General features: G+C 37.8%; 1 protein-coding gene across 1 annotated transcript; it reads right to left on the bottom strand.

Moving 5' to 3' along the window:
- Nucleotides 1–503: 503 nt before the first annotated feature.
- Nucleotides 504–27,021, bottom strand: LOC149279045 (voltage-gated inwardly rectifying potassium channel KCNH3-like). Its single transcript, XM_089501512.1, has 15 exons — nt 26,946–27,021; nt 23,669–23,902; nt 19,835–19,969; nt 19,610–19,740; nt 18,820–19,069; nt 17,666–17,823; nt 16,346–16,553; nt 14,386–14,655; nt 7,133–7,332; nt 5,949–6,198; nt 4,027–4,244; nt 3,278–3,537; nt 3,106–3,191; nt 1,749–1,810; nt 504–1,010 (listed from the first exon to the last, which is right to left on the bottom strand). Exons 1-15 carry the CDS (start codon nt 27,019–27,021, stop codon nt 504–506), a joined length of 3,045 nt encoding a protein of 1,014 aa, XP_089357638.1.

Genomic DNA, 27,021 nt, shown 5'->3' with positions numbered 1-27,021 from the left:
TTCATGGTGAAGGGCTTAGGGTGGGTCCTCTAGATAGCTTAATCAACTTATATCCTGTCCTACTGGGTGAAAGGAGGCACTAACGTTGCGTGAGCCTGATTTGCATGGAAAAGTCCTTGACGTCTCAATAAAGACCCTTCCTGTAATACAAAAGTGATTGCAATATATAGAATGGGTGCTACAGTGTTTTGGGAAAACGGGATGGTTTAATAAGTTTTAATGAATCTATGGCCAAGTAGGAGTGCAAACAATGTGCTCATTATTACAACCTGAGTTTTAGGTTTTTTTTTCTTTTACAGGAAGGAAATTCTAAAAAGAAAATCTACCTCGATTAAACCCTGATCATGTTCTACCCCTTTTAAGAACATTTTGTTAAAGTGCTATTTTTTAGCAGCTGTTGATTACCTGGCTTCATTATAAACATTTTGATTGTCATCGTGGAAATCACTTTGCTCTTGTCACTGTGGTGATGTTTTAAATAATGTTCTGCTACATCTTCATCATTACAGCCCCGTGCCCTCCTCTCTGGCCCAGCCGGCTGGATCAGTATCTCCGTTCCCTCTGTGAGAAGGACGTATCAAGTGCATTTCCAGGGAGTGCGGGTCAGAGGTGGCAAAGTCTCTCTTGACAGATACATCTTGTGTCTCTTCATTGCCAAGTGATGCTGGACCTGACTGACTTTTGTCTCTCTTTTCATATCCTGTGCAATGCAACCACAAAGGTGTAGGGGGAGCCCAAAGCCAAGATAAATGGCCCTCTGAGCAGGGAGAAGAACTCTGTATGTAACAGATCTGGGAAGCCTTTTCTACCCTTGGAGGATGGTAAAGTGAGGAGTAGGTATTACTGATTCTGTCCTCAGGGGAGTGTATGCCGCTACTGCAGTGTGTATGCAAGTCTCCTCCGTAGTAGCATGGCGAGGCACCGCAAGGCAGGAGAGACAAGTGAACTGCTTGACGGAGGGAATGCAACCCTTCCCTCAGCTCCTGCACCTGGCATGACAAATCCGACACCTGTAGGGGGAAAAAAAAACCAAAAAACTAATTTGAGGCAAAGCTAGTTCATGCCTAAATGTAGATGCTTTCAGTAATCATCTCCAGGGAATGATGACATTTTCACAAGTTTCCCTACACTAAGTGTTAAAATATTCCCCAACATTGTCGAATCCACTTGCAATGCTGGATATTATGTACCGGTATTCTATAAAAGTAAAGGGAATATCTACTAACTTGTGATTAAGACTTCAGTGAAACATTCTGTCAAACTTTACCCAGTGAAGACTTCAGAGTGTAGGAGTAGCAACTGGTAGCTGTTCGAGTGCTATGAATGAATATCCCACATATCAAAGGCACCGTTTTAAGGCTCCTCTTTGAGCATCATGAGAGTTGTAGTCCTCATTCTAGCTGTAACAATTTGCATGGGATGGGTTTACAGCAGAACTTCACACTGGCAGGTGGTCATGACTAGTATGCCAGTAATTGTTCAGCAAGGCCCAGATGCATTTTGGTTGGATAGATTCTTGTGCAGATCCAGAATGTCCAGGATCTACACCAAAAAACATCTATTTCATTTGCCTATTAGGGTCTTGTGCACTGCCCAAGACTACTGAATGATTATTGTGTTTCAGACTTGTAATTCTTCACTAAGTAAAACACTAACTTGTCCATCAAACTCTGCTTCATCATTTACTTTTAATAATTCTGCTGGAGTTAATTGTAAATGATTTTACTCTGCTGTGTATACACACTCACCGCTTGGCTTAGTCGATCCATACTTTCAGAAGCTCTAAGCTCTGTGTTCAGGAACAAATGATCTATAAAGTACATAAAAAAAGTGTTTAATCTTTCTTTTTAGCTTTTTTATTTATTTATAAGAAATTGAATATTTAGTAGTCTTATATCCCTTTGTCAGCTTCAGTCTGCCAATACTATTCTGGCCAAATGAAAGTTTCATAAAGATGAAAACAAATATATACAACACAACTTAAAACTTTAGATTAGTAAATGACCCATGTGGTGATTATATCAGCTTTATATTGTACGGAATGGCAAAGGGCAGGGTTTTTGAAATCTGAATTCATTATAAAATACTACAATAAAAAAAAATACATAAGCAAACCCTGCACTGCAGCAATGTCTGTATGATGGTGGGCTTCTTGCAGATGGCCATATATTCAGCTGGGTCAGTTAGGAGTCGAGACATTCTAAATTCTTTACAGGGACTGTGTTTTAGGCAATTGATAAAGGAGCCAACATGGAAGGAGGCTGTGCTGGTTTTAGTATTTACAAATGGAGACTTGACTTTGAATGCCACTGTCAGGGTTTAGGCTCCAGTGATAATTAATCAGTGTGGTTTAATATAAGGAGAGAGGTTGCATTGAACCACACCAAAACTAAGGTTTTCAATTTTAGGAGGTTTTGCTACAATGGACATATTTGTAGTACCACTTTACAAAAAAGGTAGTAGGGAATACCTGGCAGGGCCGGCCCAAGGCAAAATGCCGCCTGGGGCGAATTTTAAAATGCCGCCCCCCACCTATCTACCCTTCCTCTCCCCCCCCCTCCCTTGTACTTACCTTTCAGCAGTCCTGCAGCGAGTCTCCCTGTTCGGTCTCGGTGCCGGCTTGTAATGCTGAGCGCCGGAAATCTTCCGGCACTCAGCATTACAAGCCGGCACCGAGACCGAACAGAGTGACTCACCGCAGGGGCGCCGAGCGGGTACTGACAGCTTGGTAAGCGAAAACCACTCAGCACCCCTTTCTCTCTCTTTCGCTTTAAAAAGAAAAAAAAAAAAAAAAGGGGCTTGGGGCGGCGAAGTGCTGCCCCTTCAAAAGTGCCGCCTGGAGCAGTTGCCCCACTCGGCTCCATCCAGTAAGGTTAAAGCAGTTGGGCAATCTAACATCTTCCATAAAGAAGCTCATATGGATTTTTAATGCAAAGCTATAGATCACTGAATTCAATACAGTTTAAAGCGTTAGGTAATTTATTTTAAAGTTGGGATGAGCGTAGCATTCAGGATGTAGATGTCAAGATGGACTATTGAGTCATGCTACAAACTATGGTTATAGGCTTTGAGTTAAAATAGGAAATCAAATTAGCATTTTCTTACCTGGGGAAGATGGAAGAGCATTGTAGTTTGAAAAGGTAAACTGTTGTTGAACAGAACCAGAATTTTCTTCTATCCCATCTACCACCCTGCAGAGAGCATGCAATATTTTATTAGTGACCAGAAAAACAGTTTTCAAAAGAAGAGCATCCATGATACTTCTTGGTCATCATACCTGGGACTCAGATCCGGTTGTTTGGAGCAGGGACCAGATGGTATCTGTAGTTTAGTGGCATTCATGTGGCGAGGACTATTTCTAGGTGTCACTTCCTCTGATCTGTGTTGGGGGCTGCTGCTAGAAAACCGCGACCGAGAGAGGCGCAGATGTGGAGATCTCTTTGGAGTGAGTACAGACATGTTGAAACCTGACACTACATTTGACTCTTTATCTTGGGTACCTATATTCCTTGGTGACTGCTGGGTATAGGTATCAGTCTAAATAAAAGAAACACTGTTATTACTAATGCATAATGGATCTCATACAATAGGTATAAATCACAAAAAGTTTTGGTACATGGTTGCCCTAGCCACACATTCAGCCACATCCAATAAGACAGGCTCTATATAAGAACAGATGAGTTAGATAATTATCAGTCTCAAACGCCTTTGTGCCCAGGGGTGCCTGGAGTGTTAATATGGTCCTTGAGACATAAAGTTGTTACTAGACTTCCAATCCCTGGGCACAGATTATTCTCTGTACACATGACCTACAATAGTAGACCTCATTTTTCTGACCCTGAAGACTACAAACATTATTGGGTTTCAGCAACAGAGTGGCCAAGTACTTTATATTACTTAAGAAAGTACCTTGGTAGAGAAGAAGGCAGCTACATTTGCTTTATAGTTTTTATGGTACAATGTCTTTATCTTTGATAAATGAACACATCTTCTATCTCGCTGCTTCTATTCTTAGTGATCACTCACCTCCATCTCACATCTGCTTCCCCCCAGGTTGTAGCTGAGTTGGTTCGTGATCTGGCATGAGAATTTCTGAGCATATTCTGGATAAAGTGACAGTGTATCACGAAGTCCCCTTAAATTAATGCCCTGAAGGTCACAGTATGTCAATGCTTTGACATCTGCATTTGCTTTAATCACTGTATCCTCCGAAAAGACCTCACAGCCAATCAAGTCGCCTTTCCCTAAGGAAATAAGAAAACTGAACTGTATTACATAAGACATTAATATTAACACAAACCTACATTACAACATTATCATAAACACCTTCTTCAAGCAGTAATGCAAATGTAAGTAACAATCAGTTATAGAATATGGATCTTTAATTCCGACATATAAAAGGCCAAAATGTTGTCAAGCCGGCATGCACTCAGGTTTAGTATAAAAATGTGGACAGAGACATGACTTTAATAATAATGCCTAAAAGAGTATATTTTCAGAAAACAATAGTATCACATAGACAGATGCACCCAAACCCAGTGCTCTCCAAATGTATTCACAGGCATATCTGGGAACTATATAGCATTTTCGCTGTCTGGTTATGGCAGCTGATGGTTGGGGCAGTCATTTCATCTCGGATTGCTGGGAGTAGTTTTGGCTGTACCAGTTCTACTTGCTATGCCCCTTTCCTACCCTACCTGGTATTCAACTTTTCCAGGTCTAGCTCTCTCCCCATTTCTTAATTCTCATTAAAATTGATTTTTACTTGTCCAAGTTATTCAAGTTATTAGTTAGGAAAAACAAGTCTGAAAAAGAGAACTAAAGGATATGTGGTTTTATTATATTATATATTTATTATATATGTGTTTTTTGTGTCAAATCAACTTTAATTATGAGAGCAATATCCTGCATTCATACAGGTCTTGGGGTTAATTCACATAAATCTTTTGGCTGAGCAGTATACATATTTAGCAAATTGTTGAACATACTATCTGACACCCATTCTTTAATAGTAATGGTAATAAAAGAACAATGATATAATCATAAACCTAAGGATTTCAGATGTTTCAGATCACAGCAAAATTATTTTACACAAACTTTACTCTGCTTTGCAGATGCTGACTGCATTTAATTTTTTTTACGGCCAAATGTAATTGGTGGTCTGAAAGGGAAAGCCCCCAGGTTTAATTACAGATGTTGTATAGTGATAAAACACAGAAGACCTAGGATATTGCAATATTTTGATAAGACGGAGAATGAAGAAGGAGCCTTATAAAAATGCCCGTGTAGTCCCCATCTAGGCCTCTATTTAGTGAAGCCTCATTTAGCTATACTTATTTCCAGGAGAGAGCTGGCACCTAACATTTGCACTGGCACACATTTTTACACGTGCACACACACATGTGCACACTAACACACTCATGCTAACACATACATTCATGCTAACACACAGTTATACATACACAGTCATGTTAACACATACACTTTCATGCCAACACACTCTCTCTAACACACACATACACATTCAACCAAACACCCTTAGCCCCTTACCTTGCCCAGAGCCATGCTTTTACCTCAGGATCACATAACATTGTGTTCCATGACCCTGTTGTGTTCCCACTTCTGAGTGTGGGCCCCGTCCAAATCGCAGCGGCCCTTTTGAAATAACTTTTGACTGGCTTGAAGTTCAGTACACCCCCCACCCTTCTGCCCCCCTCCCACCCGTTTGGAAATATTTCATCATGCAGACTTATTTCTTATGGATTCCTCCTCCTATTGTGGGTTTCCTAAAAAGAAAATCTACATTGTAAGCTTGCTTGAGAATGGCCCTTCTTACTTTTAATTTCTTTAAATCCCAATTGTTATGTGATACACTACTTTTTATTTCCTGCTTACCTATTGTACAGCGCTGTGATGCCATACAAATCAATTAATAATAATTATAATACCTAATATAGCCAACACCACACCATCCTTAAGGACTTCCATGGATCCCGAACACACACAATATAAGGCTTCCAAGGCATCACCCTGTCGGATTAGGTACTCCCCAGGTGTGCAGAACGAAGGTCTGATGTTCAGTGAGAGTGAGCGCAGGCAGCCCCGACTTGCCACGGCAAACAGTGGCATTTGCAGGAGTTCCTTATTGAGGTGCATGGCAATGTCCGCACGCAGCTCATCTGGAAGGCTATGCAAAAGCTGCAGGATGTAAAAAAGACAACGGGCAAGGTCAAGGACCATTAAACATAATTAATTTAGCAATAAGAAGCGGTTTGGGTCCTAGATGGCTGTTCTGTGTATTTTATGTTACTTAGTTTTATTTTTACAATACTTATTTCCATAATATACAGGACAAGAGGTTAGAATGAAAGAAACTCCAATGGGCTTTCCTTCTCATGTAAAATATTTTTATATTTGTTGTATAATCTTCTTAGGTATAGCCATTTTACATTAGCTTAACTATATTAGTGAGCAGGGTAAGGTTTTTTTACTGGTTAAAATTAGTACAGGCACACAGAATCATATTTACCTCACGACGAGGGCCTCTACACCTACTCATATTGTTGACACACACACATTACCACTTCACCTCCTCTCTGTGGATCTCTATCCAATACTATGTAATTTGCCCTCAAATGTTGGGAACTACTCATGCTTCTGAAGTCTTGATGCACTGCTGTTATCTCTATTACATATCCTCAACTTATAGGTGTTCTTAATTATATTTATTCTACGACATCCATGTTGTAATGGCTCTGTACCCATTCATATACACTGTGCGAATGTACTTGTAATCAGAGATTAGCCATGGACTTGAAGGTGCATTATTTGTGACCCCCCCCTTTTTTCTTTCTGTATCCTTGACATGAAAAACAAAGAAAACACAAAAAATAAAAAACTTGAAATAAAAAGTAAAAAAATAAATAAAAAAAAATTAGTACAGGCACTAACTCTGAGCAGCAAACAAGAGTAAGGTTAAGGTTTATATGGTTTGCTTAACAATAAAATAAGAAAAATTGCATTTACTTGATTATAAGGACCTAATTTCTAGATATTTCTAACCTTCAGAAAATACAGTTTAAATACAGTAAAATGATAAAAAAAAAACCTCTAGGGCGCAGACGGTACTTACCGCATTAGTATCAATGCCATTGTTAACTGCCCATGTGGTCTGCACATACTCCAACATGCGCTGCTTGAGGGGTTTGGGAATGCCATGGATCCGGATGTAATCTCTTAGGTCTCGAGTGCGGCTGTGGTATAGAAAGCGTCTAGCATATAGGCGTTGGATAATGGCCGTCACATTTCCAAACACCAAAGCGTGCATCAAAGCTGTAATCGAAGGTGGAGACAATGTAAGGGAGTGCATGGGGTTTGAAAGACTTGTCTTATGGAGTCATAGATCTGTCACATTTTGGAAAAGAACAATGTTATTAGACACCATCACTGTCCCCTCCACCTGGAGCTCATATATAAAATAGGAAAGTGTTGTTCTTGATCAAGAGCCCAGCGTAGGTTTATACTGATGCTGGACAGAGATAACCGTAATGAGAAACATTATTTTTTAAGGAACTGCTAGTCCCGTAAAAAAAAGTATCCGCAACATTACTTCTCTTTCTGCTGGTAATGTTGCCATTAAAATATTGTCCCATAGTGCATTTCTGGAAACAAGTAACTTAAACCAGCGATGTTGTTAAGAAGCTCATGATTATGTGTATAGATAAGGATGACTTTTCTCAGAACCTTCCAGCTTCAGAGATAGCTATAAATACACAGATTGCAAAGCCCTCCGCCAGCCACCACATGCACATACTCCCACACGCATGTATGCACATAACATCTCCATGGAAATGTCCCACGCTTGTCCCACATATGCAATGATGCTGAATTCTTTACCAGCGAAGACGTGAAAACCACTAATTAATAAAAAGATTGTGAAAATGGGAAAGTAAAATAATAAGTTAGATTAAACAAGCAAAAAAGAGATAGTAAAAAAAATAGGGCTTTGAGATATTACCTAAGCTAAAGAATAATAATTATTATAATAAACTACAAGCATGGTTTTATCACAGCTTGGGTCTTGAAATGTCATTATCTTAAAGTACTGGGAATAATATCACTGCAGCTGACACAAACTTACTTTATTGTTCTTCAATTTTAATAAACTTTTTAAAATAATTCTACTGGTTTTCAGTTTAAAAAAACCCCTCAACAAATGGGAAAAACAGCAGCAATAATGTGATAAAATAAAGTTAACTCGTTTATGTTATCACAAGTAGCACGATATTTTTACTGGGTTTAAATTAATGTAATTCAATTGATCCCCATCGTGGTATACAGACAAAACAACCATCCTAAGATTAGGTACGACTCACTGAGGTTGGGGTACCATCACCACCGTTGAGCGCTCGCCTCTTAAGGTTGCATGGCGCCAGGTACAGCCCTTCATGGAGTAAGTGGGGATAAATTAGAGAGCTGTGGCTGATTTAAGGTCATATTAGATAGATCCCAACGGCAGCAGCACATGAATTGACTCTCTGACTCGCTGTTTGGGCTCATGTAAGATCATACGTTTTTGCTGTCATGATACATTATGAAGGGTCCAATTACAGGGAGTTTTTGCTGCAGGGAGAGTTTGGTTGCCCTGTATACTTATAAATCAGTTAACTCCAGTTCTCCAAAGTCTCCTCACCCATTTAATTATGCATTACATGGTGCCAACTCAGTCCTTCTTGCTGAAATATGCTAGTGTTGGCCTTGCATAATGAATAGTCATGCGAGCGAGCATAAACCACAACTCTTCTTCAAACTCTCTTGGCAACTAACTTTTTAGTGAATAGATTCCACTGATTCTTTACACAATACAAGCACCCAAAATATACAGTACAAGTTTTTTCCCAAAACCTGATGTACTCTCCCATATTCCTGATCTCTGGTATATAAGGCTATCCAAAACAGATTCACCCACATTATCCACCCCCTTTATTGTTATAATATATTGTTTTATATAGCGCTGATACATTCCATAGCGCTGTACAATGGGTAGACAGGACATAAGTAGTATATAACATAAAAAATTGCACTTTGACAGAAACAAGAGGTAAGGATGGCCCTGCTCAAACGAGGTTAAAACCCTTCCAATGCCCATGCTGTCAATCCATTATATATGGCTCATTAGTTTCATTTAAAGCATTTGTTGTTTTCATCTCAGCTGTTAGAGTAATGGGGCATCATTAATTTAGATCTTTGCTCATGACTGTACATGTAACAAAACAAATAAAGATGGTTTCCAAAATTGTCTGATTTCGTCTCAGTGTTGGGTTCTTTCTACTCAGAAGCAGGCTCTAGAGCTTTATATCCTTCTTGCCATATATGATGTCATGACATGAACATTGATTCCCAAGAAGGCCCGTCTTGCTCAGTGTTTGGAACAGAGATGACTATGTGCATATTTATCAGAAAAAAGGTGACAGCCCTCAATGTTAATGTTCACGTGGCTCTAAGTCGGTCAGCTATGGTTTGCAATCACAGAAACACTTGTAGCCACACATGAAAGGCTCTCCTCCACCTTCTGAAACTGCTTCACAAAAAGTCCTGTCTGTGTTATGTGAACATAATCAGTGGTGGTTAAATGAGTATCTCATCTATGTGGGAATGTAATATCTGTAATATTCTATACAGGCTTAGGATATCATTACTGCTCCATTTGAAGGTTGGTCTTACATATAAGAACCTTTGATATAATACCCTATGTGTCAATAGAAAAAAATGACCAAGCTAAATGTGGGCCTTTTCAATTACATAGTCTCCAGCAAAATCTGTGAGGTTTTAATGGCTCAGACTGACTGAATTGTAACAGATGTTTGCTTTCAAAGTTGGACACTTCGAGAACCGTGTTTAATTCATGAGACTGAATCTCCAGAAGGACATTAATAAATTAGAGAAACGCCAATCTACAACAATGCAAGGCCTGAATTACAAATTACTATAGCACAAGCCTTAATAATCTGTATTTAAAATATGAACATTTTAAATACAAAAATAGATTTCCTGAAGCAGAAAGCTTAATTCCGCCTAAATGTTTGACAAGGGATAAGTAAAATAGGTGAACCTAAAGGCTTCTGCTGCTTGCCAGTTCTATATTTCTATAGCACATACCCTTCACAATATGATTATGGACAGTTGTAAACAAAACTCTACTAAACTCTATATTTGAATTGTTAAAATGTTTATTCTTTAACAATAAGTTAACATTTACTTAATTTACCTTTATTTATAATACGTCTCATTTTAATCACTATAGGTTATTTAAACCACAGAACCAAATATATGTAAATTATCTGTTTTGCTAGTTATTTCAATGCACAGCCAGTATTTTTTTTGTAAATCAGAATTATACTATAGAAAGATACGCCTTCAATTCTAGAATCTTAGACCACAATCTTTAAAAACCTGAATATGCTGTTCCTTAAGAAAGAATATGCTGCTCCTTATAAACAGTCCCAAGCTTCATATACGGCACATTTGGCCTATAGTTGATAAATACCAATATAGTTGAATATTCTAATGACTTTAAAACAGGGTAATGGCTAGGCACACACTATACAAACTTCCTGATAACTATGTGCCCTTGCACATCAGAGCATAATTAGGACCCCCAGCGCTGACATCACATCTGCTTGTGCAAAAGGCAAGGTGAGCAGAGGCATTGTCATTGGGAAGCTAAAACATGTCCTTGCCCTGTGGCACGTGGGGCAGCTGCCCATGCATTCTACAAGGGGGTTGATGCACTGGACAGAGGGAGTGTTGAGAGAAGAAATATTATGCTGTGATGAAGAAAGGGGGCTAACAGAGAAAGGATGAGGTGTGAAGAGAACACATTGTGTCCCTAAAAACATTACTGGTAACAATTAATCTTAATGAATGTATCAATTTATGACATAGATAATATATAAATATACGTAAGTACCCTTAGATTCTGGCCCTTTCTACCCTTAGACAGACACATGCTCAACAACATCTGATGTAAAAGTTAGTTTAGCTGCAATGAAGAATAGTTTGTTCAATGTACGGGTATATTTGTGGAACATTGAGGTATTTTGTAGACAAAGGCGGTCTATATAATACAAGCACATTAATATAATTTCACTTAAATGAAACACATTTATTACAGCCATCATACATTATTCCAACTTCACTTTATTTGGCACCTCAATTGTGAGGTCATAAAATGGTGGGGTCATGACCAACTGCTCTACCAATCTGAAGAGGTCAAATCTCTATATAAATTAACAATCGGTATAGTTAACCCTTGTAAATCAACCGCATGTGCTATAATACAGTTTAACAATGGAAAAGCATCAATAATTTACTAGAAAAAAATTCTAGATGAAAAAGCAATTAATAGTTTATGAGCTAAAATAAATTACCAAACTGATACTTATAAGAAAGAATATAAAATGATGTAGAGATTAACCAATTTTAATCATCAGCTTTTACAGAGAAATAAAAGGTTAGGAGTCCACTTAGAATCTATTATTAAGTAAGTGGCTGCAGTTAACCAACTGAATAAATCTATTTAATGGCAAAAAAACCTTTCATTAATGCCAAACTTAATTTTTAGCTTTGTTCTCTTTGTGATTCTTCATCAGACATGACATCACAAATGATATATTGATTACATCACAAATCACAGCATCAATGCTTTATAATTTTTATAATTACCTGCGATGCCATCACTCATAGCGACATAAGTAACACATAGATGGCATCACAAACCATCTTATTAGTGGCATCACTGGAAATATGAAGAATATTTACCAGAACCACCACACATCCGGCAATACTAACTTTACACTTATTTAAAGCTCTAGTAGCTCTAGCCACAGGATTTGGCTGTAGGTCTGATGAAATATGCAGAAAATGTGTTTTCTTCTGCAGTTTGGTTCTCAGAAACTACCCAATGGATTTGCAGGGTTTGTATTCCGACCAGACAATTTGACGACTGCAGTCAAAAGTTGTGGGCAAAACAAAAATCAAGAAATCTATAGAGCTTTAGTTCAAAATTAAGTATTAGGTACTACCGTGCTTTCAATAAAAATAGAAGCACGACTATGTGAGCTGATATACCGACAGAATGACTAGTGCAAAGAGCTAGGGGACCTTGTGACCCGAGATAAATGGAACTTTTATTGATTATAGTAAAGCTTAATTGATAATAGTGCCCACTGTAAAGACTCAAACCTTAATTAGTCTTTGGTCTCAGATATTAGGATACCCATATACCTATTACATACATTTTCTCAATTAGTCTCTACTATTTCTGCTGGGAGGCTGTTCTATCCTATCACCCAGACTCCTCACATCATAAGATTCCACAGTCTCTTAAGGTCTGCATCAAATGAAGGCACTGTATAAGTACTACAAGGGCTATGCCCAATACTGATATTGTATTTGGCTCCATATCTAATCACCTCTCAGTATTACATCAAGGATGAAATGTTACAGTCATAGGACAATCAGGGAAATATACTTAAAAAGCATCGAAAACCACAGGGATACAATTTTACATTACATCTGTACAATATATTATTTGCCTTGTCAAAATCTTGGGAAAATAATGATTGCTTTTGCTGTATTTGCCATTGTGCAGTTCGGAGATTGCTGAGATACTGTAACATGCATTGTAAAATGGATATAGTGTTATAATTAACGCCATTGTGCTAGTGTGTTGTACCAGAGGAGAGAGTGAGTTTTATTAAAGTATTAGAAGCTCACTTTCACAGAGAAACCTGCTTTAGAAGAGCATCAGAAATATAATATGTAGAAGACAAAATGATTTACATAAGAGGAAAAAAAAGAACCTGTTTATTAGATAAATGCTGTACACATACAAAGATCAATAAACTATCTAGAACTGACATAAGTTGTATGTATTGAACAAGAAATGTGAAAGTCATAAATAAGTAGGACTTTTCATTTTAAGCCTTAGTGTTTCTTTAACCTGGGCCTGAAATGAGCCTTATGTGTATGATTCATGTGCCTCATCTCTGTTCATTTATCTCAATAAAAGATGTCTGACATTTTGGGAATGTCACAAGTGCCAGCTTTATGATGTATGCCATAAGATATTTGAAGGTTAAAGTAATGTCCAACATTCTGACTAAAAGTTAATAATGACTTTCAGATGGTTTCCAGCTCCGAAACTGGTGATTAAGGAAATGAGTCCAAGACTTTGGCCTTAAGGCTTTGTACCCTATAGTCTAATTTGAAGAGGTTAACGCTAAAGCTAAATGTAGCGGCAAAGTGGTCTGCAAGAAAATAATCTTTAGATCTGGATATATCCACACCAAAGCCCAGATCCTGGAAGCTCTCAAAGGAGATAAGTTGGTCCTATATACCTTCCTGCACATTTATCCATTTATCTCTACCATCCAGAGAAGGCCAGCTCTGGAGCTTGGTTGTGGTAACATTTCAGCTCAATGTATTAACTATGCATTATGCAGGGCCTACTCAGCAGATGAAGAAGAACACAGACGAATGTAAAATTTTCATATTCCATAGTCTACAACAGGGGTGTAACTAGAAGCCCCCGGGTCCCCCCAACCTCACCAAGCAACATGTGCCACCTTTTCCCTAAACAGCTTGTGACAGCCACCTTTGCTCCAAACAGCTTGAGTGTCTTTGCCCCCAAGCAGCTTATCAGTGCAATCCTAAGCCCCCCAAAAGCCTGTCTGTGCCACCTTTTCCCCAAATTGTCAATGCCCCCAAACAGCTTGTATGTGCCTTCTTTGTCCCCGTCTCCTTTTCAACATACAGTCTGACACACATGTAAACACAATTACACAAATTACACACACTTACTCAAACCTGCTAAGACACATATACACATTAATTCTAACACATACTAAACCCACTTACACATATATGCACACTCAACCACCGACACATCCATGCTCACACACACAATTACACATTCATGCTCACATACACATACAATTACGCATCCACGCACATACAATTACATAGACATCCATGCTCACATACATACATACATATATACAAACATGCATACACCTGTCCACCACTCCCCTCTCCAGCAGCTTCCTTCAGCACAGAGTTACGTGATGTAACATGACCCCGATACGTTCCTAGCTCCATGTGCTGGTTCAAAATATTTTAAAAAGGGCCCTCCTGACCTGGACCACTCTTGTTGTTTCTAAGCAATTTTGAACTGGTACAAGGAGACAGGAGCAAGGGGCTCAGAGGAGTCGCCCGGGCCCCCTAGAGGAATGGTCCCTGATGCAGTTGCGACCTCTGCGACCCCGGTAGTTACCCCACTGGTCAACAGGAATGGTTGAGTTTTGTTTTAAATGTTCTGCTTACCTCCAATCAGCATAATACAAATGGAGAAAATTTTCTCTGTGTCTGTGTTAGCCGAGACGTTTCCAAAACCAACACTTGTCAAACTGCTGAGTGCAAAGTACAGGGAGGTGATGTATGAGCTTCGAGAAGAAGGTCCACCCATTAGAACCATACCCGTTGCATTGGTAGCCCCATCACTGTAATTGTCCTGAGAATGTAACTCCTGGCTGTTGTTTCTTTTCCCCATGTAGTATGGTGTTTCCAAACGTCGGGCCAGCTCCTGCAGCCAACCTGGACAGACCAGAAAAAGTGGGATAATGTGACAGTATAGACTATGAAGACAAATTATTAAACTTGTGCACATGGACCAAAACTACTATTTTTTTTTGTTTTTGGTCTGTTCGTTTTCGGACAGCTAACCTAGTTTCCGACCCTTTTGGTTTAGAGAAAATTTAGAGTGCTTTTTCCATTCAGAAATAAACCCCTCACTCATGCTATCTCACACTCCCTCATTCTCTCTCATGCTCTCATTCACTCTCTCTCAATGTCTCCCCTCATTATCTGCTTCCATGTCACTGTCTTCATTTCCTCAGGTGTTCAATGGAGTAAAAGTCAGGGCTTCCTTCACTGGAACTGACAAAAGTTTGGAGAAGGCCCTTTCCTATTCCAGCATGACTGTGCCCCTGTGCACCAAACAAGGTCTATAAAGACATGGTTTGATGAGTTGTGTTGAGGAATTTGAGTGGCCTGTAAAGTGCCCTGACCTTAACTTCATTGAAACCCTTTGGGATAAATTGGAACTCTGAAGGTGAGCCAGAACCTTTCTTCAAACATCTTCACAAATGCTCTTTTGGCTGAATATAGGTGTGATGGTCAGGTGTCCACATACTTTTGGTCATAACACAAAAGAATCCCAAAACATCTCTTACATATAATCTCATCATATCAATTCCATGGTGTGTATTAGGATCATATCCTTAAACTAATAAAATTTATATTATTGCCTCTAGATTGTAAGCTTGCGAGCAGGGCTCTCTCCACCAAATGTATCGGTTTGTCTTAGTCTGTCAATTCTTGTCTTGTCATATCCCTTGAATTTATGTATTGTATTAAGCGCTGCGTAAACTGTTGGCGCTATATAAATAAAGGATAATAATAATAATAATATTGCCATAATGCATACAGGCCACTTTATATATGCAATTTAGTACCTTCACATGCTCGGATTTGTTTCTAGGAGACTTTCTTGTGCAATATTTTGAGTGCTGTATGTGTTTTTATACTTTTGTATAATAAAGAAATATATTTTATATCTGAAGGGATTGTTTTGAACTCTTTTTTCTTCTAAGTGTACAATACTTTTGGTCATATAGTGTATGTCACGTATTAAAAATTGGTTAATTAGAAAGGTGAAGTTTGTCTCCCACTTCTTGCTGTATTACAATATGTTTACGCACTTAAGAGTAAAGTAACATTATTATTATTTATTGTTTTATATAGCACCATCATATTCCGCAGCACTGCACAATGGTTATATAGGACATGACAAGTAGAATATAACATAATAGGGCTGAAACAAAAGAATCGATAAAATCGTTATGGGGATTGCTAAGTAATACATAATTACTGTATATAAATAGGCCAATGTTATCCCGACAAGCCGAATACCTGTTGATTAATATATAATATATGGTAAATGTAACATGAACGAAAAAAGCGGTATTTTTCTGGGTAAATTGTTGGGAGTAGTACCAGACCCTATACACAGAGCTTCCTTTGCAAAATCATTGTTTCAGGGTGTGAATCATTAACATCCAAAACAGTGGTCAAGCAAATCATGGGAAAGCATTTAGGACATGTGTTTATGAAATATTTCTTTTTCAACATAAATGCACAGATTATAACTTAGAGATATACTGGAACTCAGGTTAGAGAGCCATGAACTGTGAGGCTAATGACATCATATAGAATGTGGCATTACCAATTTCAGGAACTTCTGACTGACTGTTCTCAATCTCTTGCTGACCAATGAAATACCAGATGCAAGCAACCCAGTGTGCCAGGAGAGCAAAGACAACCATGAGTAGACTGAGAACTACAGCACTGTATTGAGAATAACGATCAAGCCGTGGCAAGAGGCGAAGCAGACGCAACAAGCGCACCGTCTTCAAGAGATGAGCCCCAAAATACTAAAAAAGGAAAGGACAATGGATTGTGAAGAGTGGAGAACATCATAGTGAAATGATCAATTATGCAAACGGGGGCATTAGCACAGTATGTTGGAGAGTCATAAACCAAACACAAATGTTAACTACTATTTATTGTATAGAAGAAATATATAACCTTAATATATACAGGAGCTTAATAGTAATTGAAAAAGCAGTAACAGAAGTAACAGAAAAGAACAGTGTAGGCCCTAGGTCTTTGTGAGCCTTCAAGGCTGCTTAATGCACGAGTTGCTATTTGAAACTGGCACTAATAGCATCTTCTGGAAATTACCTTTGTATTTATTTACACCATTGTATAAACAAACTCACATGTGTACAGTTAAATCTAGATGCAAAACAGAATTTTGTCATTAAGAAGGGGAGCCCCTCAGCAGAATTTGAGGGTGGTCGCATTCTGTGTCATGCCACTGAATTGAATAAACATACAAAGTTAGACAATGAGAAGGTTGTGACTTGCAAATGATACAGGTATTTTCTTTACACAGGTGGTATTCCCTGTTGATATCATTATAATTTCACAATATTGTAGTGGTCTTGTGCATGGTCTTGTGATGAGCGCATGTCCTTTATCAGATGCCACCAAACTGAAATGGCAAGTTATCTCTCCTCTTAAAAGAGGTTGTGGCACCAGTAGATGTTTTTTTTTCTGATGTAGTACTTGGTTTTTGGCCAGCCAGGGTATAAGCTAAGTTAAATGTGTATAATATAACTTCAATAACAAAATAAAATCACATGCAACAACCAAACAAGAATTACAAATATTCACTAAAAGTTAAGTTGCTGCTGAGGTCATGTAAATGCTTGTAAATAGCAAATGGAGTTACAATGAACTCTACTGCAAATTACATAGGCTTTAACTTAACATTCAAGCAGTTAAAACAATGTTCCTACACAGTAAAATACTAAAAGAGTACTGCACAATTAACACATGAGTATATCATACATGAAAATTTAGGCAATATAGCAAGTGTAAGGTAATGGTATCATGATTGATCATGTAGACAAAGGAATAGGAACAAGTGCCAAGTTATGGAGAGATACAAGGAACATGACATGAAGACATGCTAACTCACCACATTCACTTTAAAGCTGTAGAGCAGATCCACAGGGAGTGCAGCCAACAAATCCAAAATGAACCAAGTCCTCACATAATGAAGGAAGATGAGACGTGAAGAGAATACCACCTGGCCAGACTGACTGACGAAGGTTGTCCGGAAGTTTAAAACAATATCTGTTAATAAATGGACTAATTTAAAAAAAGTGGATTTGATAGCCTAATAGAAATTGTCACATTTTACAATAGCTCCATGATTAACGCAAGTTCAGGGGCGATACATGGCCCCTAAAAAAACACCAAGCTGTTAGTCTTTTACCAATTTAACTTCTATAATAATTCCTTTTATATATATATTATATATAATGAATCTATTAATTGCTATAATGCATTAAACATAATGCTAACACTGGGACTTTCGGAAAGGTGGTATTATTAATATATCCTATAGCTTCTAGTGATCAAAATGCTGACAGGTTGCAAGCACTCTAGCACTTGATAGAATGGCAAAGGTCATGCTGTTCCATGAAAGGCTTCCACTGAAGATTGATTAGGTCAAAATGTTTGCGATTTCAACAACACAATAAGTTACAAGGAAGACCTTAACTGGAATGACCTGGATTCTGCTGCGTGAACTCAAGCTTCATAAAATATTTAAGCTTTATTTCAAACACTCCTTGGCAACTGGTAAAGCAATGGAAATTTTCCTGAATTTGAGTGCTGTATGTGTTTTTATACTTTTGTATAATAAAGAAATATATTTTATATCTTTTGGTCATATAGTGTATGTCACGTATTAAAAATTGGTTAATTAGAAAGGTGAAGTTTGTCTCCCACTTCTTGCTGTATTACAATATGTTTACGCACTTAAGAGTAAAGTAACATTATTATTATTTATTTTTTTATATAGCACCATCATATTCTGCAGCACTGCACAATGGTTATATAGGACATGACAAGTAGTATATAACATAATAGGGCTGAAACAAAGAATCGATAAAATCGTTATGGGTATTGCTAAGTAATACATAATATTATGCTGCGTGAACTCAAGCTTCATAAAATATTTAAGCTTTATTTCAAACACTCCTTGGCAACTGGTAAAGCAATGGAAATTTTCCTGAAAATACCCTCCACTTTCCCTTTCCTTTTATGTCCCTATCAGATAGTCACCTAGTATGAAGAGGATTTCCACAGTGAGGTCACAGGGGCTAGGTGGGCTGCGTGGACCAGAAGTCCCTTCCTCTTTACCACTGCTGAAGCAGACACTGTATGGGACAGTTACTGCCACGTAAAAGGTTGCCAGAAGAATCAAGCAATCCCAACAAGCCTTGAAGGTACCATAGTGCAACAGGATGAAAGGAGATTTACGCATAGACACCACCTTGTATTCAGGAACTCGAGGCTTTTCCCCAAAAACACCCTAAGGAAAGATAAATTACAAAACACTCAACAGCAGCATTGTAGTGCATCCTATCAAATATTTTTACTGAAGTAAAAATCACTGGCAACATTGCAGTCTGGGAAGCTGTGCTCCTAAAAAAGCCTATATGAGATTTCAGGAAGGTTATGTATAATGTTTTGTGAACACATCGAAATAATCCTTGTTAGTTATATTACAGTGTTCAGATAAGTAAGAACTTGATTGTATGAAGATCCCTCTGAAAGACTGGGATTTGCTCATAAGCCTGTTGATATCAGGAATGAAGCATGTTGCTGATCTGGAGAATATGTATTACACAAAAGGAACTGTAAATCATTCGGCTTGAAAGGATGTCACAGGAATTAAAAGTAGAGGCGTTAATCTAATATATTGCTCAGCCTTAAAGTTAAACAGCTTGCCTCATGTAGAGTTTCTACATGGTGGAATCACCATATATACTCCAATTACTTGTAAGCCAATCAGCAATTATTGCCAAATAAAAGTACAGTGCCTACTCAGATCTACATGCACAACCATTACCTTGCCAAGTTTAGCTTTAGTTCTGTTCTGCCTCTGCAGGTGTCCGGAGAGATGGTACAGAACTGCTCTGCTTCTCCTACGGTTAGCATTAAAACCTTTGCCCGTAGCTCGACTATGCTGCTCTTTGCTCCCTGTCAAGAGAAGCCCCCAACATCCAACCGGTTAACATTTATAAAACATATAACAAAGGGTCACCTGCCATTTCATAAAATCGTACTGTCATACCTGGATCCTTCCAGCCCTCTGTAGCTGCCCGGGTCTTGGTGTCTGTAATGTCTTTGTGGGATACCAGAAAAAGAACCACATCGCCTTTCTCATTCTTGATGGGAACGACATCCAGTAAACACCAGAAAGATGAGCCTGCAAGACAGAAAAACCTTTTTAAAAAAATCTAATACTAAGTGCTATTACTGAGGAGTGTGATTTGAATGATTTACATTGAGATAAAGCCTCATAAAACCAGCTTTATTACCAAAAAAGAAAACACATGTATACACTATGAATTCTACTAGGAAAGGCTAGACAATTGAACTATAATTTTTAGTGTATATACGCTAAAGCATCAAAACAAAGCCACACCAGGCAATATTGGCACTCTTCTACAAGACCTTGTATGAGATAGCGTTCAACATTGGCAATACAGTTATTGCCGACTGTCTGCTAGAAGCACGATAACAGATGGTATAGCCAGAGCTATAATCCTGCTCTACTGCTATCTTTCCTTACAGAAATCAAATATTTCAGTACTTATTCTTGAAGTTTTGCATCATTCAATAAACCATTCCCCGTCCCTGCTTACTGAAAATGAATACCAGGATACCTTAAACTGATCAGGCTAACCTCAAAGTATACCAACCACACATCTCGTACATCTCGGACTATTGGCTAATTTGTGAAGAGGAAATTGGTCACACATTTTTGTTCTAAACTGCTGTTGAACTGGTTTTATATGCTGATGGAGATTTTTCTCTGTAATGTCACAAGTGAGTTAACATTGGATACTCTGCAGAGTAGGAATTTACTATATCGAGGGTTATTTGAGTGCTGTCTGTCCTTGGCTGAGCAAGTATCATACCTCTTATGTATGTTTTAAGGTTTTAAGATAATAAATATTCATGCCTGGACAGAAGATGAGGATTCATACTATGTACAAATCTTAAAGGCAAGTTCAACATCTATGTTCACTTATTTACCCACTCATTATGAAGGGCAAACACAGATTGTCACAAGGGCTGAGCTGTCCCTAAATAATGAACTACTAACGGGTTAAAGACTTTCAATAAATATACTCTCCCTAATTTAACAATGCATTACGAAGGGCCAGGTCAGCTCCTCTAGTAGGAGAAGCTTACTGGGGCTGGACCTTCATAATGCATAGTTGGTGATCAAAAATATTCAAAGTCCTTTTTGCGTTACTTAATGCTAACATATTTCGAATAACACTGTACTCTGAGTATGGTAAGCATGGTAAACATAATGTTGTATTCATGTTGTACACTGTTATTTACCTGTTATGGTTCACAGCTGGTCTTTGAGACTCCTCTGCGTTTTTTTTTTCTTTTACGCAGGCAACTCTACACGCACTCACCCATCCTTCAATTGTACTTTACCAGCCAATTTGTCTGTATTCACGAGAATGATACGATGTTCCCATAGCCTTCTCCGTCTTGTGACGATATTACACCGTCTATATTATAAGTGCAATTTCAGACATGCTGTATCCTTGACCAGTATTGTGCTTTATTGACGGTTTGTGATTTCTGGAATGTACGCATGTACTACGCATTTTTTTTTTTATATGACCAATAAATCACACTTTTCAACAAAAAAAAAAAAAATATAGCTACAAATTTATTTTTTTTTAAAAAAAAATGACATTTACGTTTCATAAAGAATCTGTATTTGTTACTGTCTGAATAAAATCCAGTCTTTCTATTGTAAAAAAAATATATATATATTCAAAGTCACTGTGAAGTGAGCACTCCTCATAGAAACAGCAGTGTCTGATGAACCAGATACTTGTACTTCCCTGAAATCTACTACTCATAGTCCCATTAATCTTAACTGCTCCCTTTTGCTACCTCTGTGTCCATGATCATCAAGAGTGTGCGAAGATATGATATTATAGCTCGGTGCACAGTACATCACCATGTACTTTGTATATTGCAAAACACAAGGGATTTGTAAAATATCTGTAATGCCTCTGATCTCTGACATTCATATGGAGATCAACAGAGAAGCATCTTACCTCTCGTCAGACAAGATTTGAAGGATCAATGGATCCTTATATACAGTACATACTTTCACTGCAGGAATGTTTAACTAATGACTCTTCAATGTGAGAGTTAATATCTGCAAAGTATATGTACTAAGTTGAGATTGATAGTTCTGCAGCTGGCAAGGGAATAACGCAACTTGGGGACCTTGTTCTGAGAAATGAGGCCCTTTTTTTTTTTTTAACGGTGGATCGTTTTTTTTCCCCTGTGGTGTCCAAGTGATCTCACTGAGAAAGAAGCAAGACTATTTTGCCACAACTTGGGAATGTACCTGGCCAGGCTAGTTATATATCATAGGCCCTTTGCTGACAACCTATGCTTATCGACCTGTAATTTAGTTGTTTTGCTTCGGAGTAGAATTAATTGTGATTATTACTGTGGTTGTCAAGTAAAATCTTTGTAGGAACAAGATTTATGTATTTTTTAGGCAGTTAGATACAGAGTGGGCTTAATTTATGTGAGGTCTATTTTATTTTGATTTACTACATCTCCGATAATAGCATTGTAGCAGAATGCACTATTAATTCAAACCATTTCACGCTGAGGCATTCTCTCATTTTCTCCCTAAAATTAATATTCCGGATACCCCAGGTGAGAAATCCGTAGTGGAAGAAACCACATGTGCTCCACAGTGGATTAAAAAAGAATGGATCCTCACAAGTGGGTGCAGTATTAGTAATGTTTTACAAAAAAAATATCAAAACCAATAATTATTGTCTTTATGGCAGCTACTCAAAGAAAATTACTTGATAAATCGATCCTATTCTACCGCTGGAATTTTACCAACCTCACTAAAATATCATTGGCATCATTGGCAAAGTGAAAATCACAGCAAGTAGAACCCTTAAATGCACAAAACTTTGCAGTCTCAAAATGTCTTGGTCTTTCTTTCTTTCCTCTTCGGGTCATTTAGACACTATTATGTCAGATGTGTGACTGTGCTCCTTTTCATGTTAGGCTTGGATCAATATTATAACACTACTAGAAAAACACCAGGCACGTACTAGATGCGGTCACAGGTATACATAGGGCTAATTTGGGAATTAAAACACTGTAACATAGAGGTTCCATGAGTGTGGTGCGAATGGAACTAAAAATACACTGGGGCACACAATCATTCTCTTCTTGAAACAGAGATCCAAAAGTGATGCAGGAGGCCTATCTAACACAATAAGCTTTTCAGGATTACATTTCTAGAAAATTGCCTCACTCCAAGAACTAGAACTATCATAGATGACAGTAAGACCTCTATGTCAGAGTGTCTACCTGGTGCTTCTGATTCAGATCAACCTTCATAGTAAAGAGCAGGAGGTTGCTAGCATGTCATACAAAGCATCCGTAACTGTAATAGTATTAGGAATCTACAGATTAGAACAGTTCACTAAGGAAACGTTCATTAATGCCTTCTAGATAGGACTCGCCAAGACGTTCAAAGGGTAGGTTCACATATAACAATATATGGCCATTCAGTGTGATACAATGCCCAATATACCTATTCTGAACATAGGTTTTTCAAATAGCATTTGCAGTGTGTCTCTGCTGATTTCTTGCTTTGTTATATGTACATATAGCTAATTTTAGCAGCACCTCACAATCTGTATTTATATGATTATTAGGGTGAACGTCCCTTTTTTGTATTTTCTTCTAGCTAACATCTCATTTAGTAAGAGCTCAGGCGTTTGGCAGAATACTTTTGAGGATGAAAATCGTTATGCTAATTACACTTTCAAAGTGTTGAAGAGCATGCATTTTATAATAATGAGTTTAATAATATGGCTCTCACCATTTTTCTTGTAAAGCAGCAACTCTGTCTTCAGCTCTTGCTTTTCATTCAGAGCCTCCTGGATGTGTTGCTTGATCTGCTCACTGGTGTCAGGACCATATAGGAAGGTGCAAGAGCATGATCGCTGCATGACCTCTGCTCGAGCAAACCCTGTTAGTTCACAGAACCCATCTGAACAATAAACCACAGGGTAGGTTTGGGGTAGCTGAGCATTTCCAAGGACGAAGTTACTATCTGCCAAGAGAAAGAAATAAAGCCTCGTGTTCACCTTTAGCCAGCGGTGTTAATATAATAACTCTTTGTGTGCTGACTAAATATTGTTAAAAAATAAATATACATATTGATGAACCATTCAGATTTCTCATTCATAATCTAAACAACTTTCATTCTTGACATTAACCATCTATTTGGTTCAAGCCATTTGCAAGACTTCCTTATTTATTCAGTAGCTATATCACAATTATCCTTCATTGTAAAAAGGGATGAATGCCAGGTCACATGTTAAGAAAGTGAGAGGGCCACCTACTTATTTATTTTTTTCACCTTAAAACCTCCAGAGAGTAACACAATATTTAACATACTTGGAAAGTTTTTTTAAAAAAAATAATACCAGAGAGGTTATTTGTACATCATGGGTAAATATTTTTGTAAATAAAAAAAAATAAAAATTATATATATTTTGTGTCAATCAGTGCAAAAAGCACCAAACAAAATGTAAGCTGCCAATATGTCATACACAAAGGTGATACTGCTCAGTATTCTGGAGTTATAGTCACTACCACTGAACATCTATGATGTTTATTCACTAAACAGTGAGTTATGGGGAGATAAATGAACATCCCTCTGACCTCATCTCTCATAAGCCGAAGCTTGTCAAACGTAACCCAGCCCTTGCGAATAAATCTTTAATGCATTGGTAGAGGATGGTCACAGGGAACTAAATGAAAACCATATGGATCTATTCATGGTGCTGAACATATTCTTTTCTTTCAAGACATTGGTGGCTTTACAATCTGGTGCTTATAGAATCATAGCAAAACCAATTCATTTTGAAATTAAAATAAAAAATGTAAGCTTGCGAGCAGGGCTCTCTTCCTAATGTATCGGTTTGCCTTAGTCTATCAATTCTAGTCTTGTCAGACCCCTTGAATATATGTATTCTAAGAAGTGCTGCGTAAATTGTTGGCACTGTTTATACAAAATATAATAATAATAATAATAATAATAATAATAATTAAAAGCAGATCTGTCATGTATTAAAAACCCTATATGTCCCATAAACAAAATAAACATGTACTAGTGTTTTCTGATCAAAATAAACAATGTGACATATTAAAAACCCATGTGCACCCCAAGATGTATACCATGGGACACACTGTCTAAGCTTGTTCTCAGGAGCTACATACATATTACTATTTGTAAGTTCCTGAAATTTATAACATAATGCTGATCTCAGCTTTCAGTAGGTCAACATTTTAAACTAAATATCAATTACACTGATTAACAAACAAAAAACCATCAGGCATATTTCATTTTAACAACTCAATTCACCTATGCTAACATTATAATGGCAACTTTAATGTTCCGTTGGTCCACGTGATATTTCATATCAAGAAATATACAAATGGTATCTATCATCTCTTTTTTAAACGGCCAATTAATGATGCACTCTACACACAATCCAATAGCAGATCTGAGATAAGTTGGATTTGCCAAACTATTCTTTAATATCTGTGTCAGGAGATATTGGTTTGTACATGCTTGCTAAAGTCAAGCGTGTTCGGCCCGTGGTAGTGTGACCAGAATATTGTTTTTATTATTGTTGTTGACTTCATTTTACATTGCACTTGTTTTGTTGAAATAACATATCCTGCTTTTCTCCCAAGGGAGTGAGAGATTTCAAAGAGTATTATTACCGCTGGCTCATAGCCTTCCCTATCATCACTTGTACTTACACAGGGGGAGGGCAGAAACCCATGCGGCTGATCCTGCTCTCTGCACAGGCTGCCACATGGATTCTGATTAGGCTTCTTTGACAAGCTCTGTAAATATGAAACTAGTTAACCAGGGCTGTGTCTCGTTGGCGGTTGTGCAGAAAAAGATATGTGAAGCATATAATTAAGGAGGCGCTGTATGCTTCAAACTACTGCTTGTTAATTCCTGGTGTCAGTGCTTATGCAAATTCCAGACACGTTACACCAAACCCATCCCCCCTAGATCTTCTGTACAATGTATATTCATGGGCATATTATAACATGTAGAAATACATTTTTATGTACAGATATGCATTTCAAAACCTTGAAATGCCTGCAAGACCTGATCAATGGCCTTTGTGGTCTAATAATTTAAACTATGCATGAAATGGCCATATATTTAAGAGTGATACATGATCAAATGGCAACAATAATATGCGACAAAACGTGTCGAGCCAAGAGTGTAAAATGTACTACCATTTATTCAAACACATGGACGTGGTGTGTATTTAGGCATCTGGTAGCCCATACATAGATTCATTTGTACATATGTTTGATTCAATTATGATGACAATAATTACAGAACGCAGGATGTAAGCAGAGATAAAAAATGTGTTCTATTAATATTTTGACATCACGTGCAAAGCCACCATCTAAACATGGGGTGTACATCAAAATTATTATTTACAAATATGACCAATATCAAAAGTTATTGAAGTCTGGAACATTTTAATTTGAGACTTCAAATTTGACTTCTAATTTAGGATCTGTAATACTTAGATAATATGTGAAGCATGACTGTCCCCCAGTGTAACCCCTGTTTTGCACATAACATCTTCACATGACATCTTGGCTCAGCTAAATTTTGTCCCTAGTGGCTGTTTCAGTACTTAAAATATGTTTCCCCAGGACTCCCAACATGGAAACGCGGGAAGAAAATCAAGGCTCCCGGTCTTTCGGTTACAGTCGCTCTGGTCAATGAAAGAGATCTTGGCCACCGGAAGAAATTTTGTCTGTGATGTATATATATACACCGATTAAATCTCCAATTCTGGTACATAATGTTATTCAATTCATTATGGCAAATGCTCTGATGTCATTGAGCTCCGACAATAAAATAAAATGTCTTATTTTAACAAGTAACATTCCCATTCCATGCTGTGCCCAGTACACGGACTAATTTATGTCAATGTTTTCTGCGTGGTCTTGCTGTGGAGGACAAAGTTAAAGTGTGTACTGTGTGTGACACTGAGTGAGGTGGAGAAAGAGGCAGGAGTTTTACCAGTATAATGAATATTACTCACGTGTTCCATCAAACCTTGTCGCTATGGTATCCAAGAAGGTATTCTGAGGAGCTAGTAGTCCTCTCATGGTTGGCAT

This window comes from Sceloporus occidentalis, unplaced genomic scaffold (genome assembly GCF_023333645.1).
Source record: "Sceloporus occidentalis isolate IW3139 unplaced genomic scaffold, rSceOcc1.0.p SCAF_175, whole genome shotgun sequence".
In the NCBI taxonomy this organism is placed as follows: domain Eukaryota; kingdom Metazoa; phylum Chordata; class Lepidosauria; order Squamata; family Phrynosomatidae; genus Sceloporus; species Sceloporus occidentalis.
The sequence above is the reverse complement of the archived record's forward strand: the minus strand, read 5'-3'. Positions and strand labels throughout refer to the sequence as shown.

Bases quoted from the DNA above. Each gene is read 5' to 3' on its own strand.
- LOC149279045 (XM_089501512.1), bottom strand. From the start codon at position 27,021: ATGCCAACCATGAGAGGACTACTAGCTCCTCAGAATACCTTCTTGGAT. The intron at 7,333-14,385 runs GTAAGCAGAACA...CTTCGATTACAG, and splicing joins TTGTATTATGCTGATTGGAG to CTTTGATGCACGCTTTGGTG. The intron at 1,011-1,748 runs GTGAGTGTGTAT...TTCCCCCTACAG, and splicing joins TGGATCGACTAAGCCAAGCG to GTGTCGGATTTGTCATGCCA.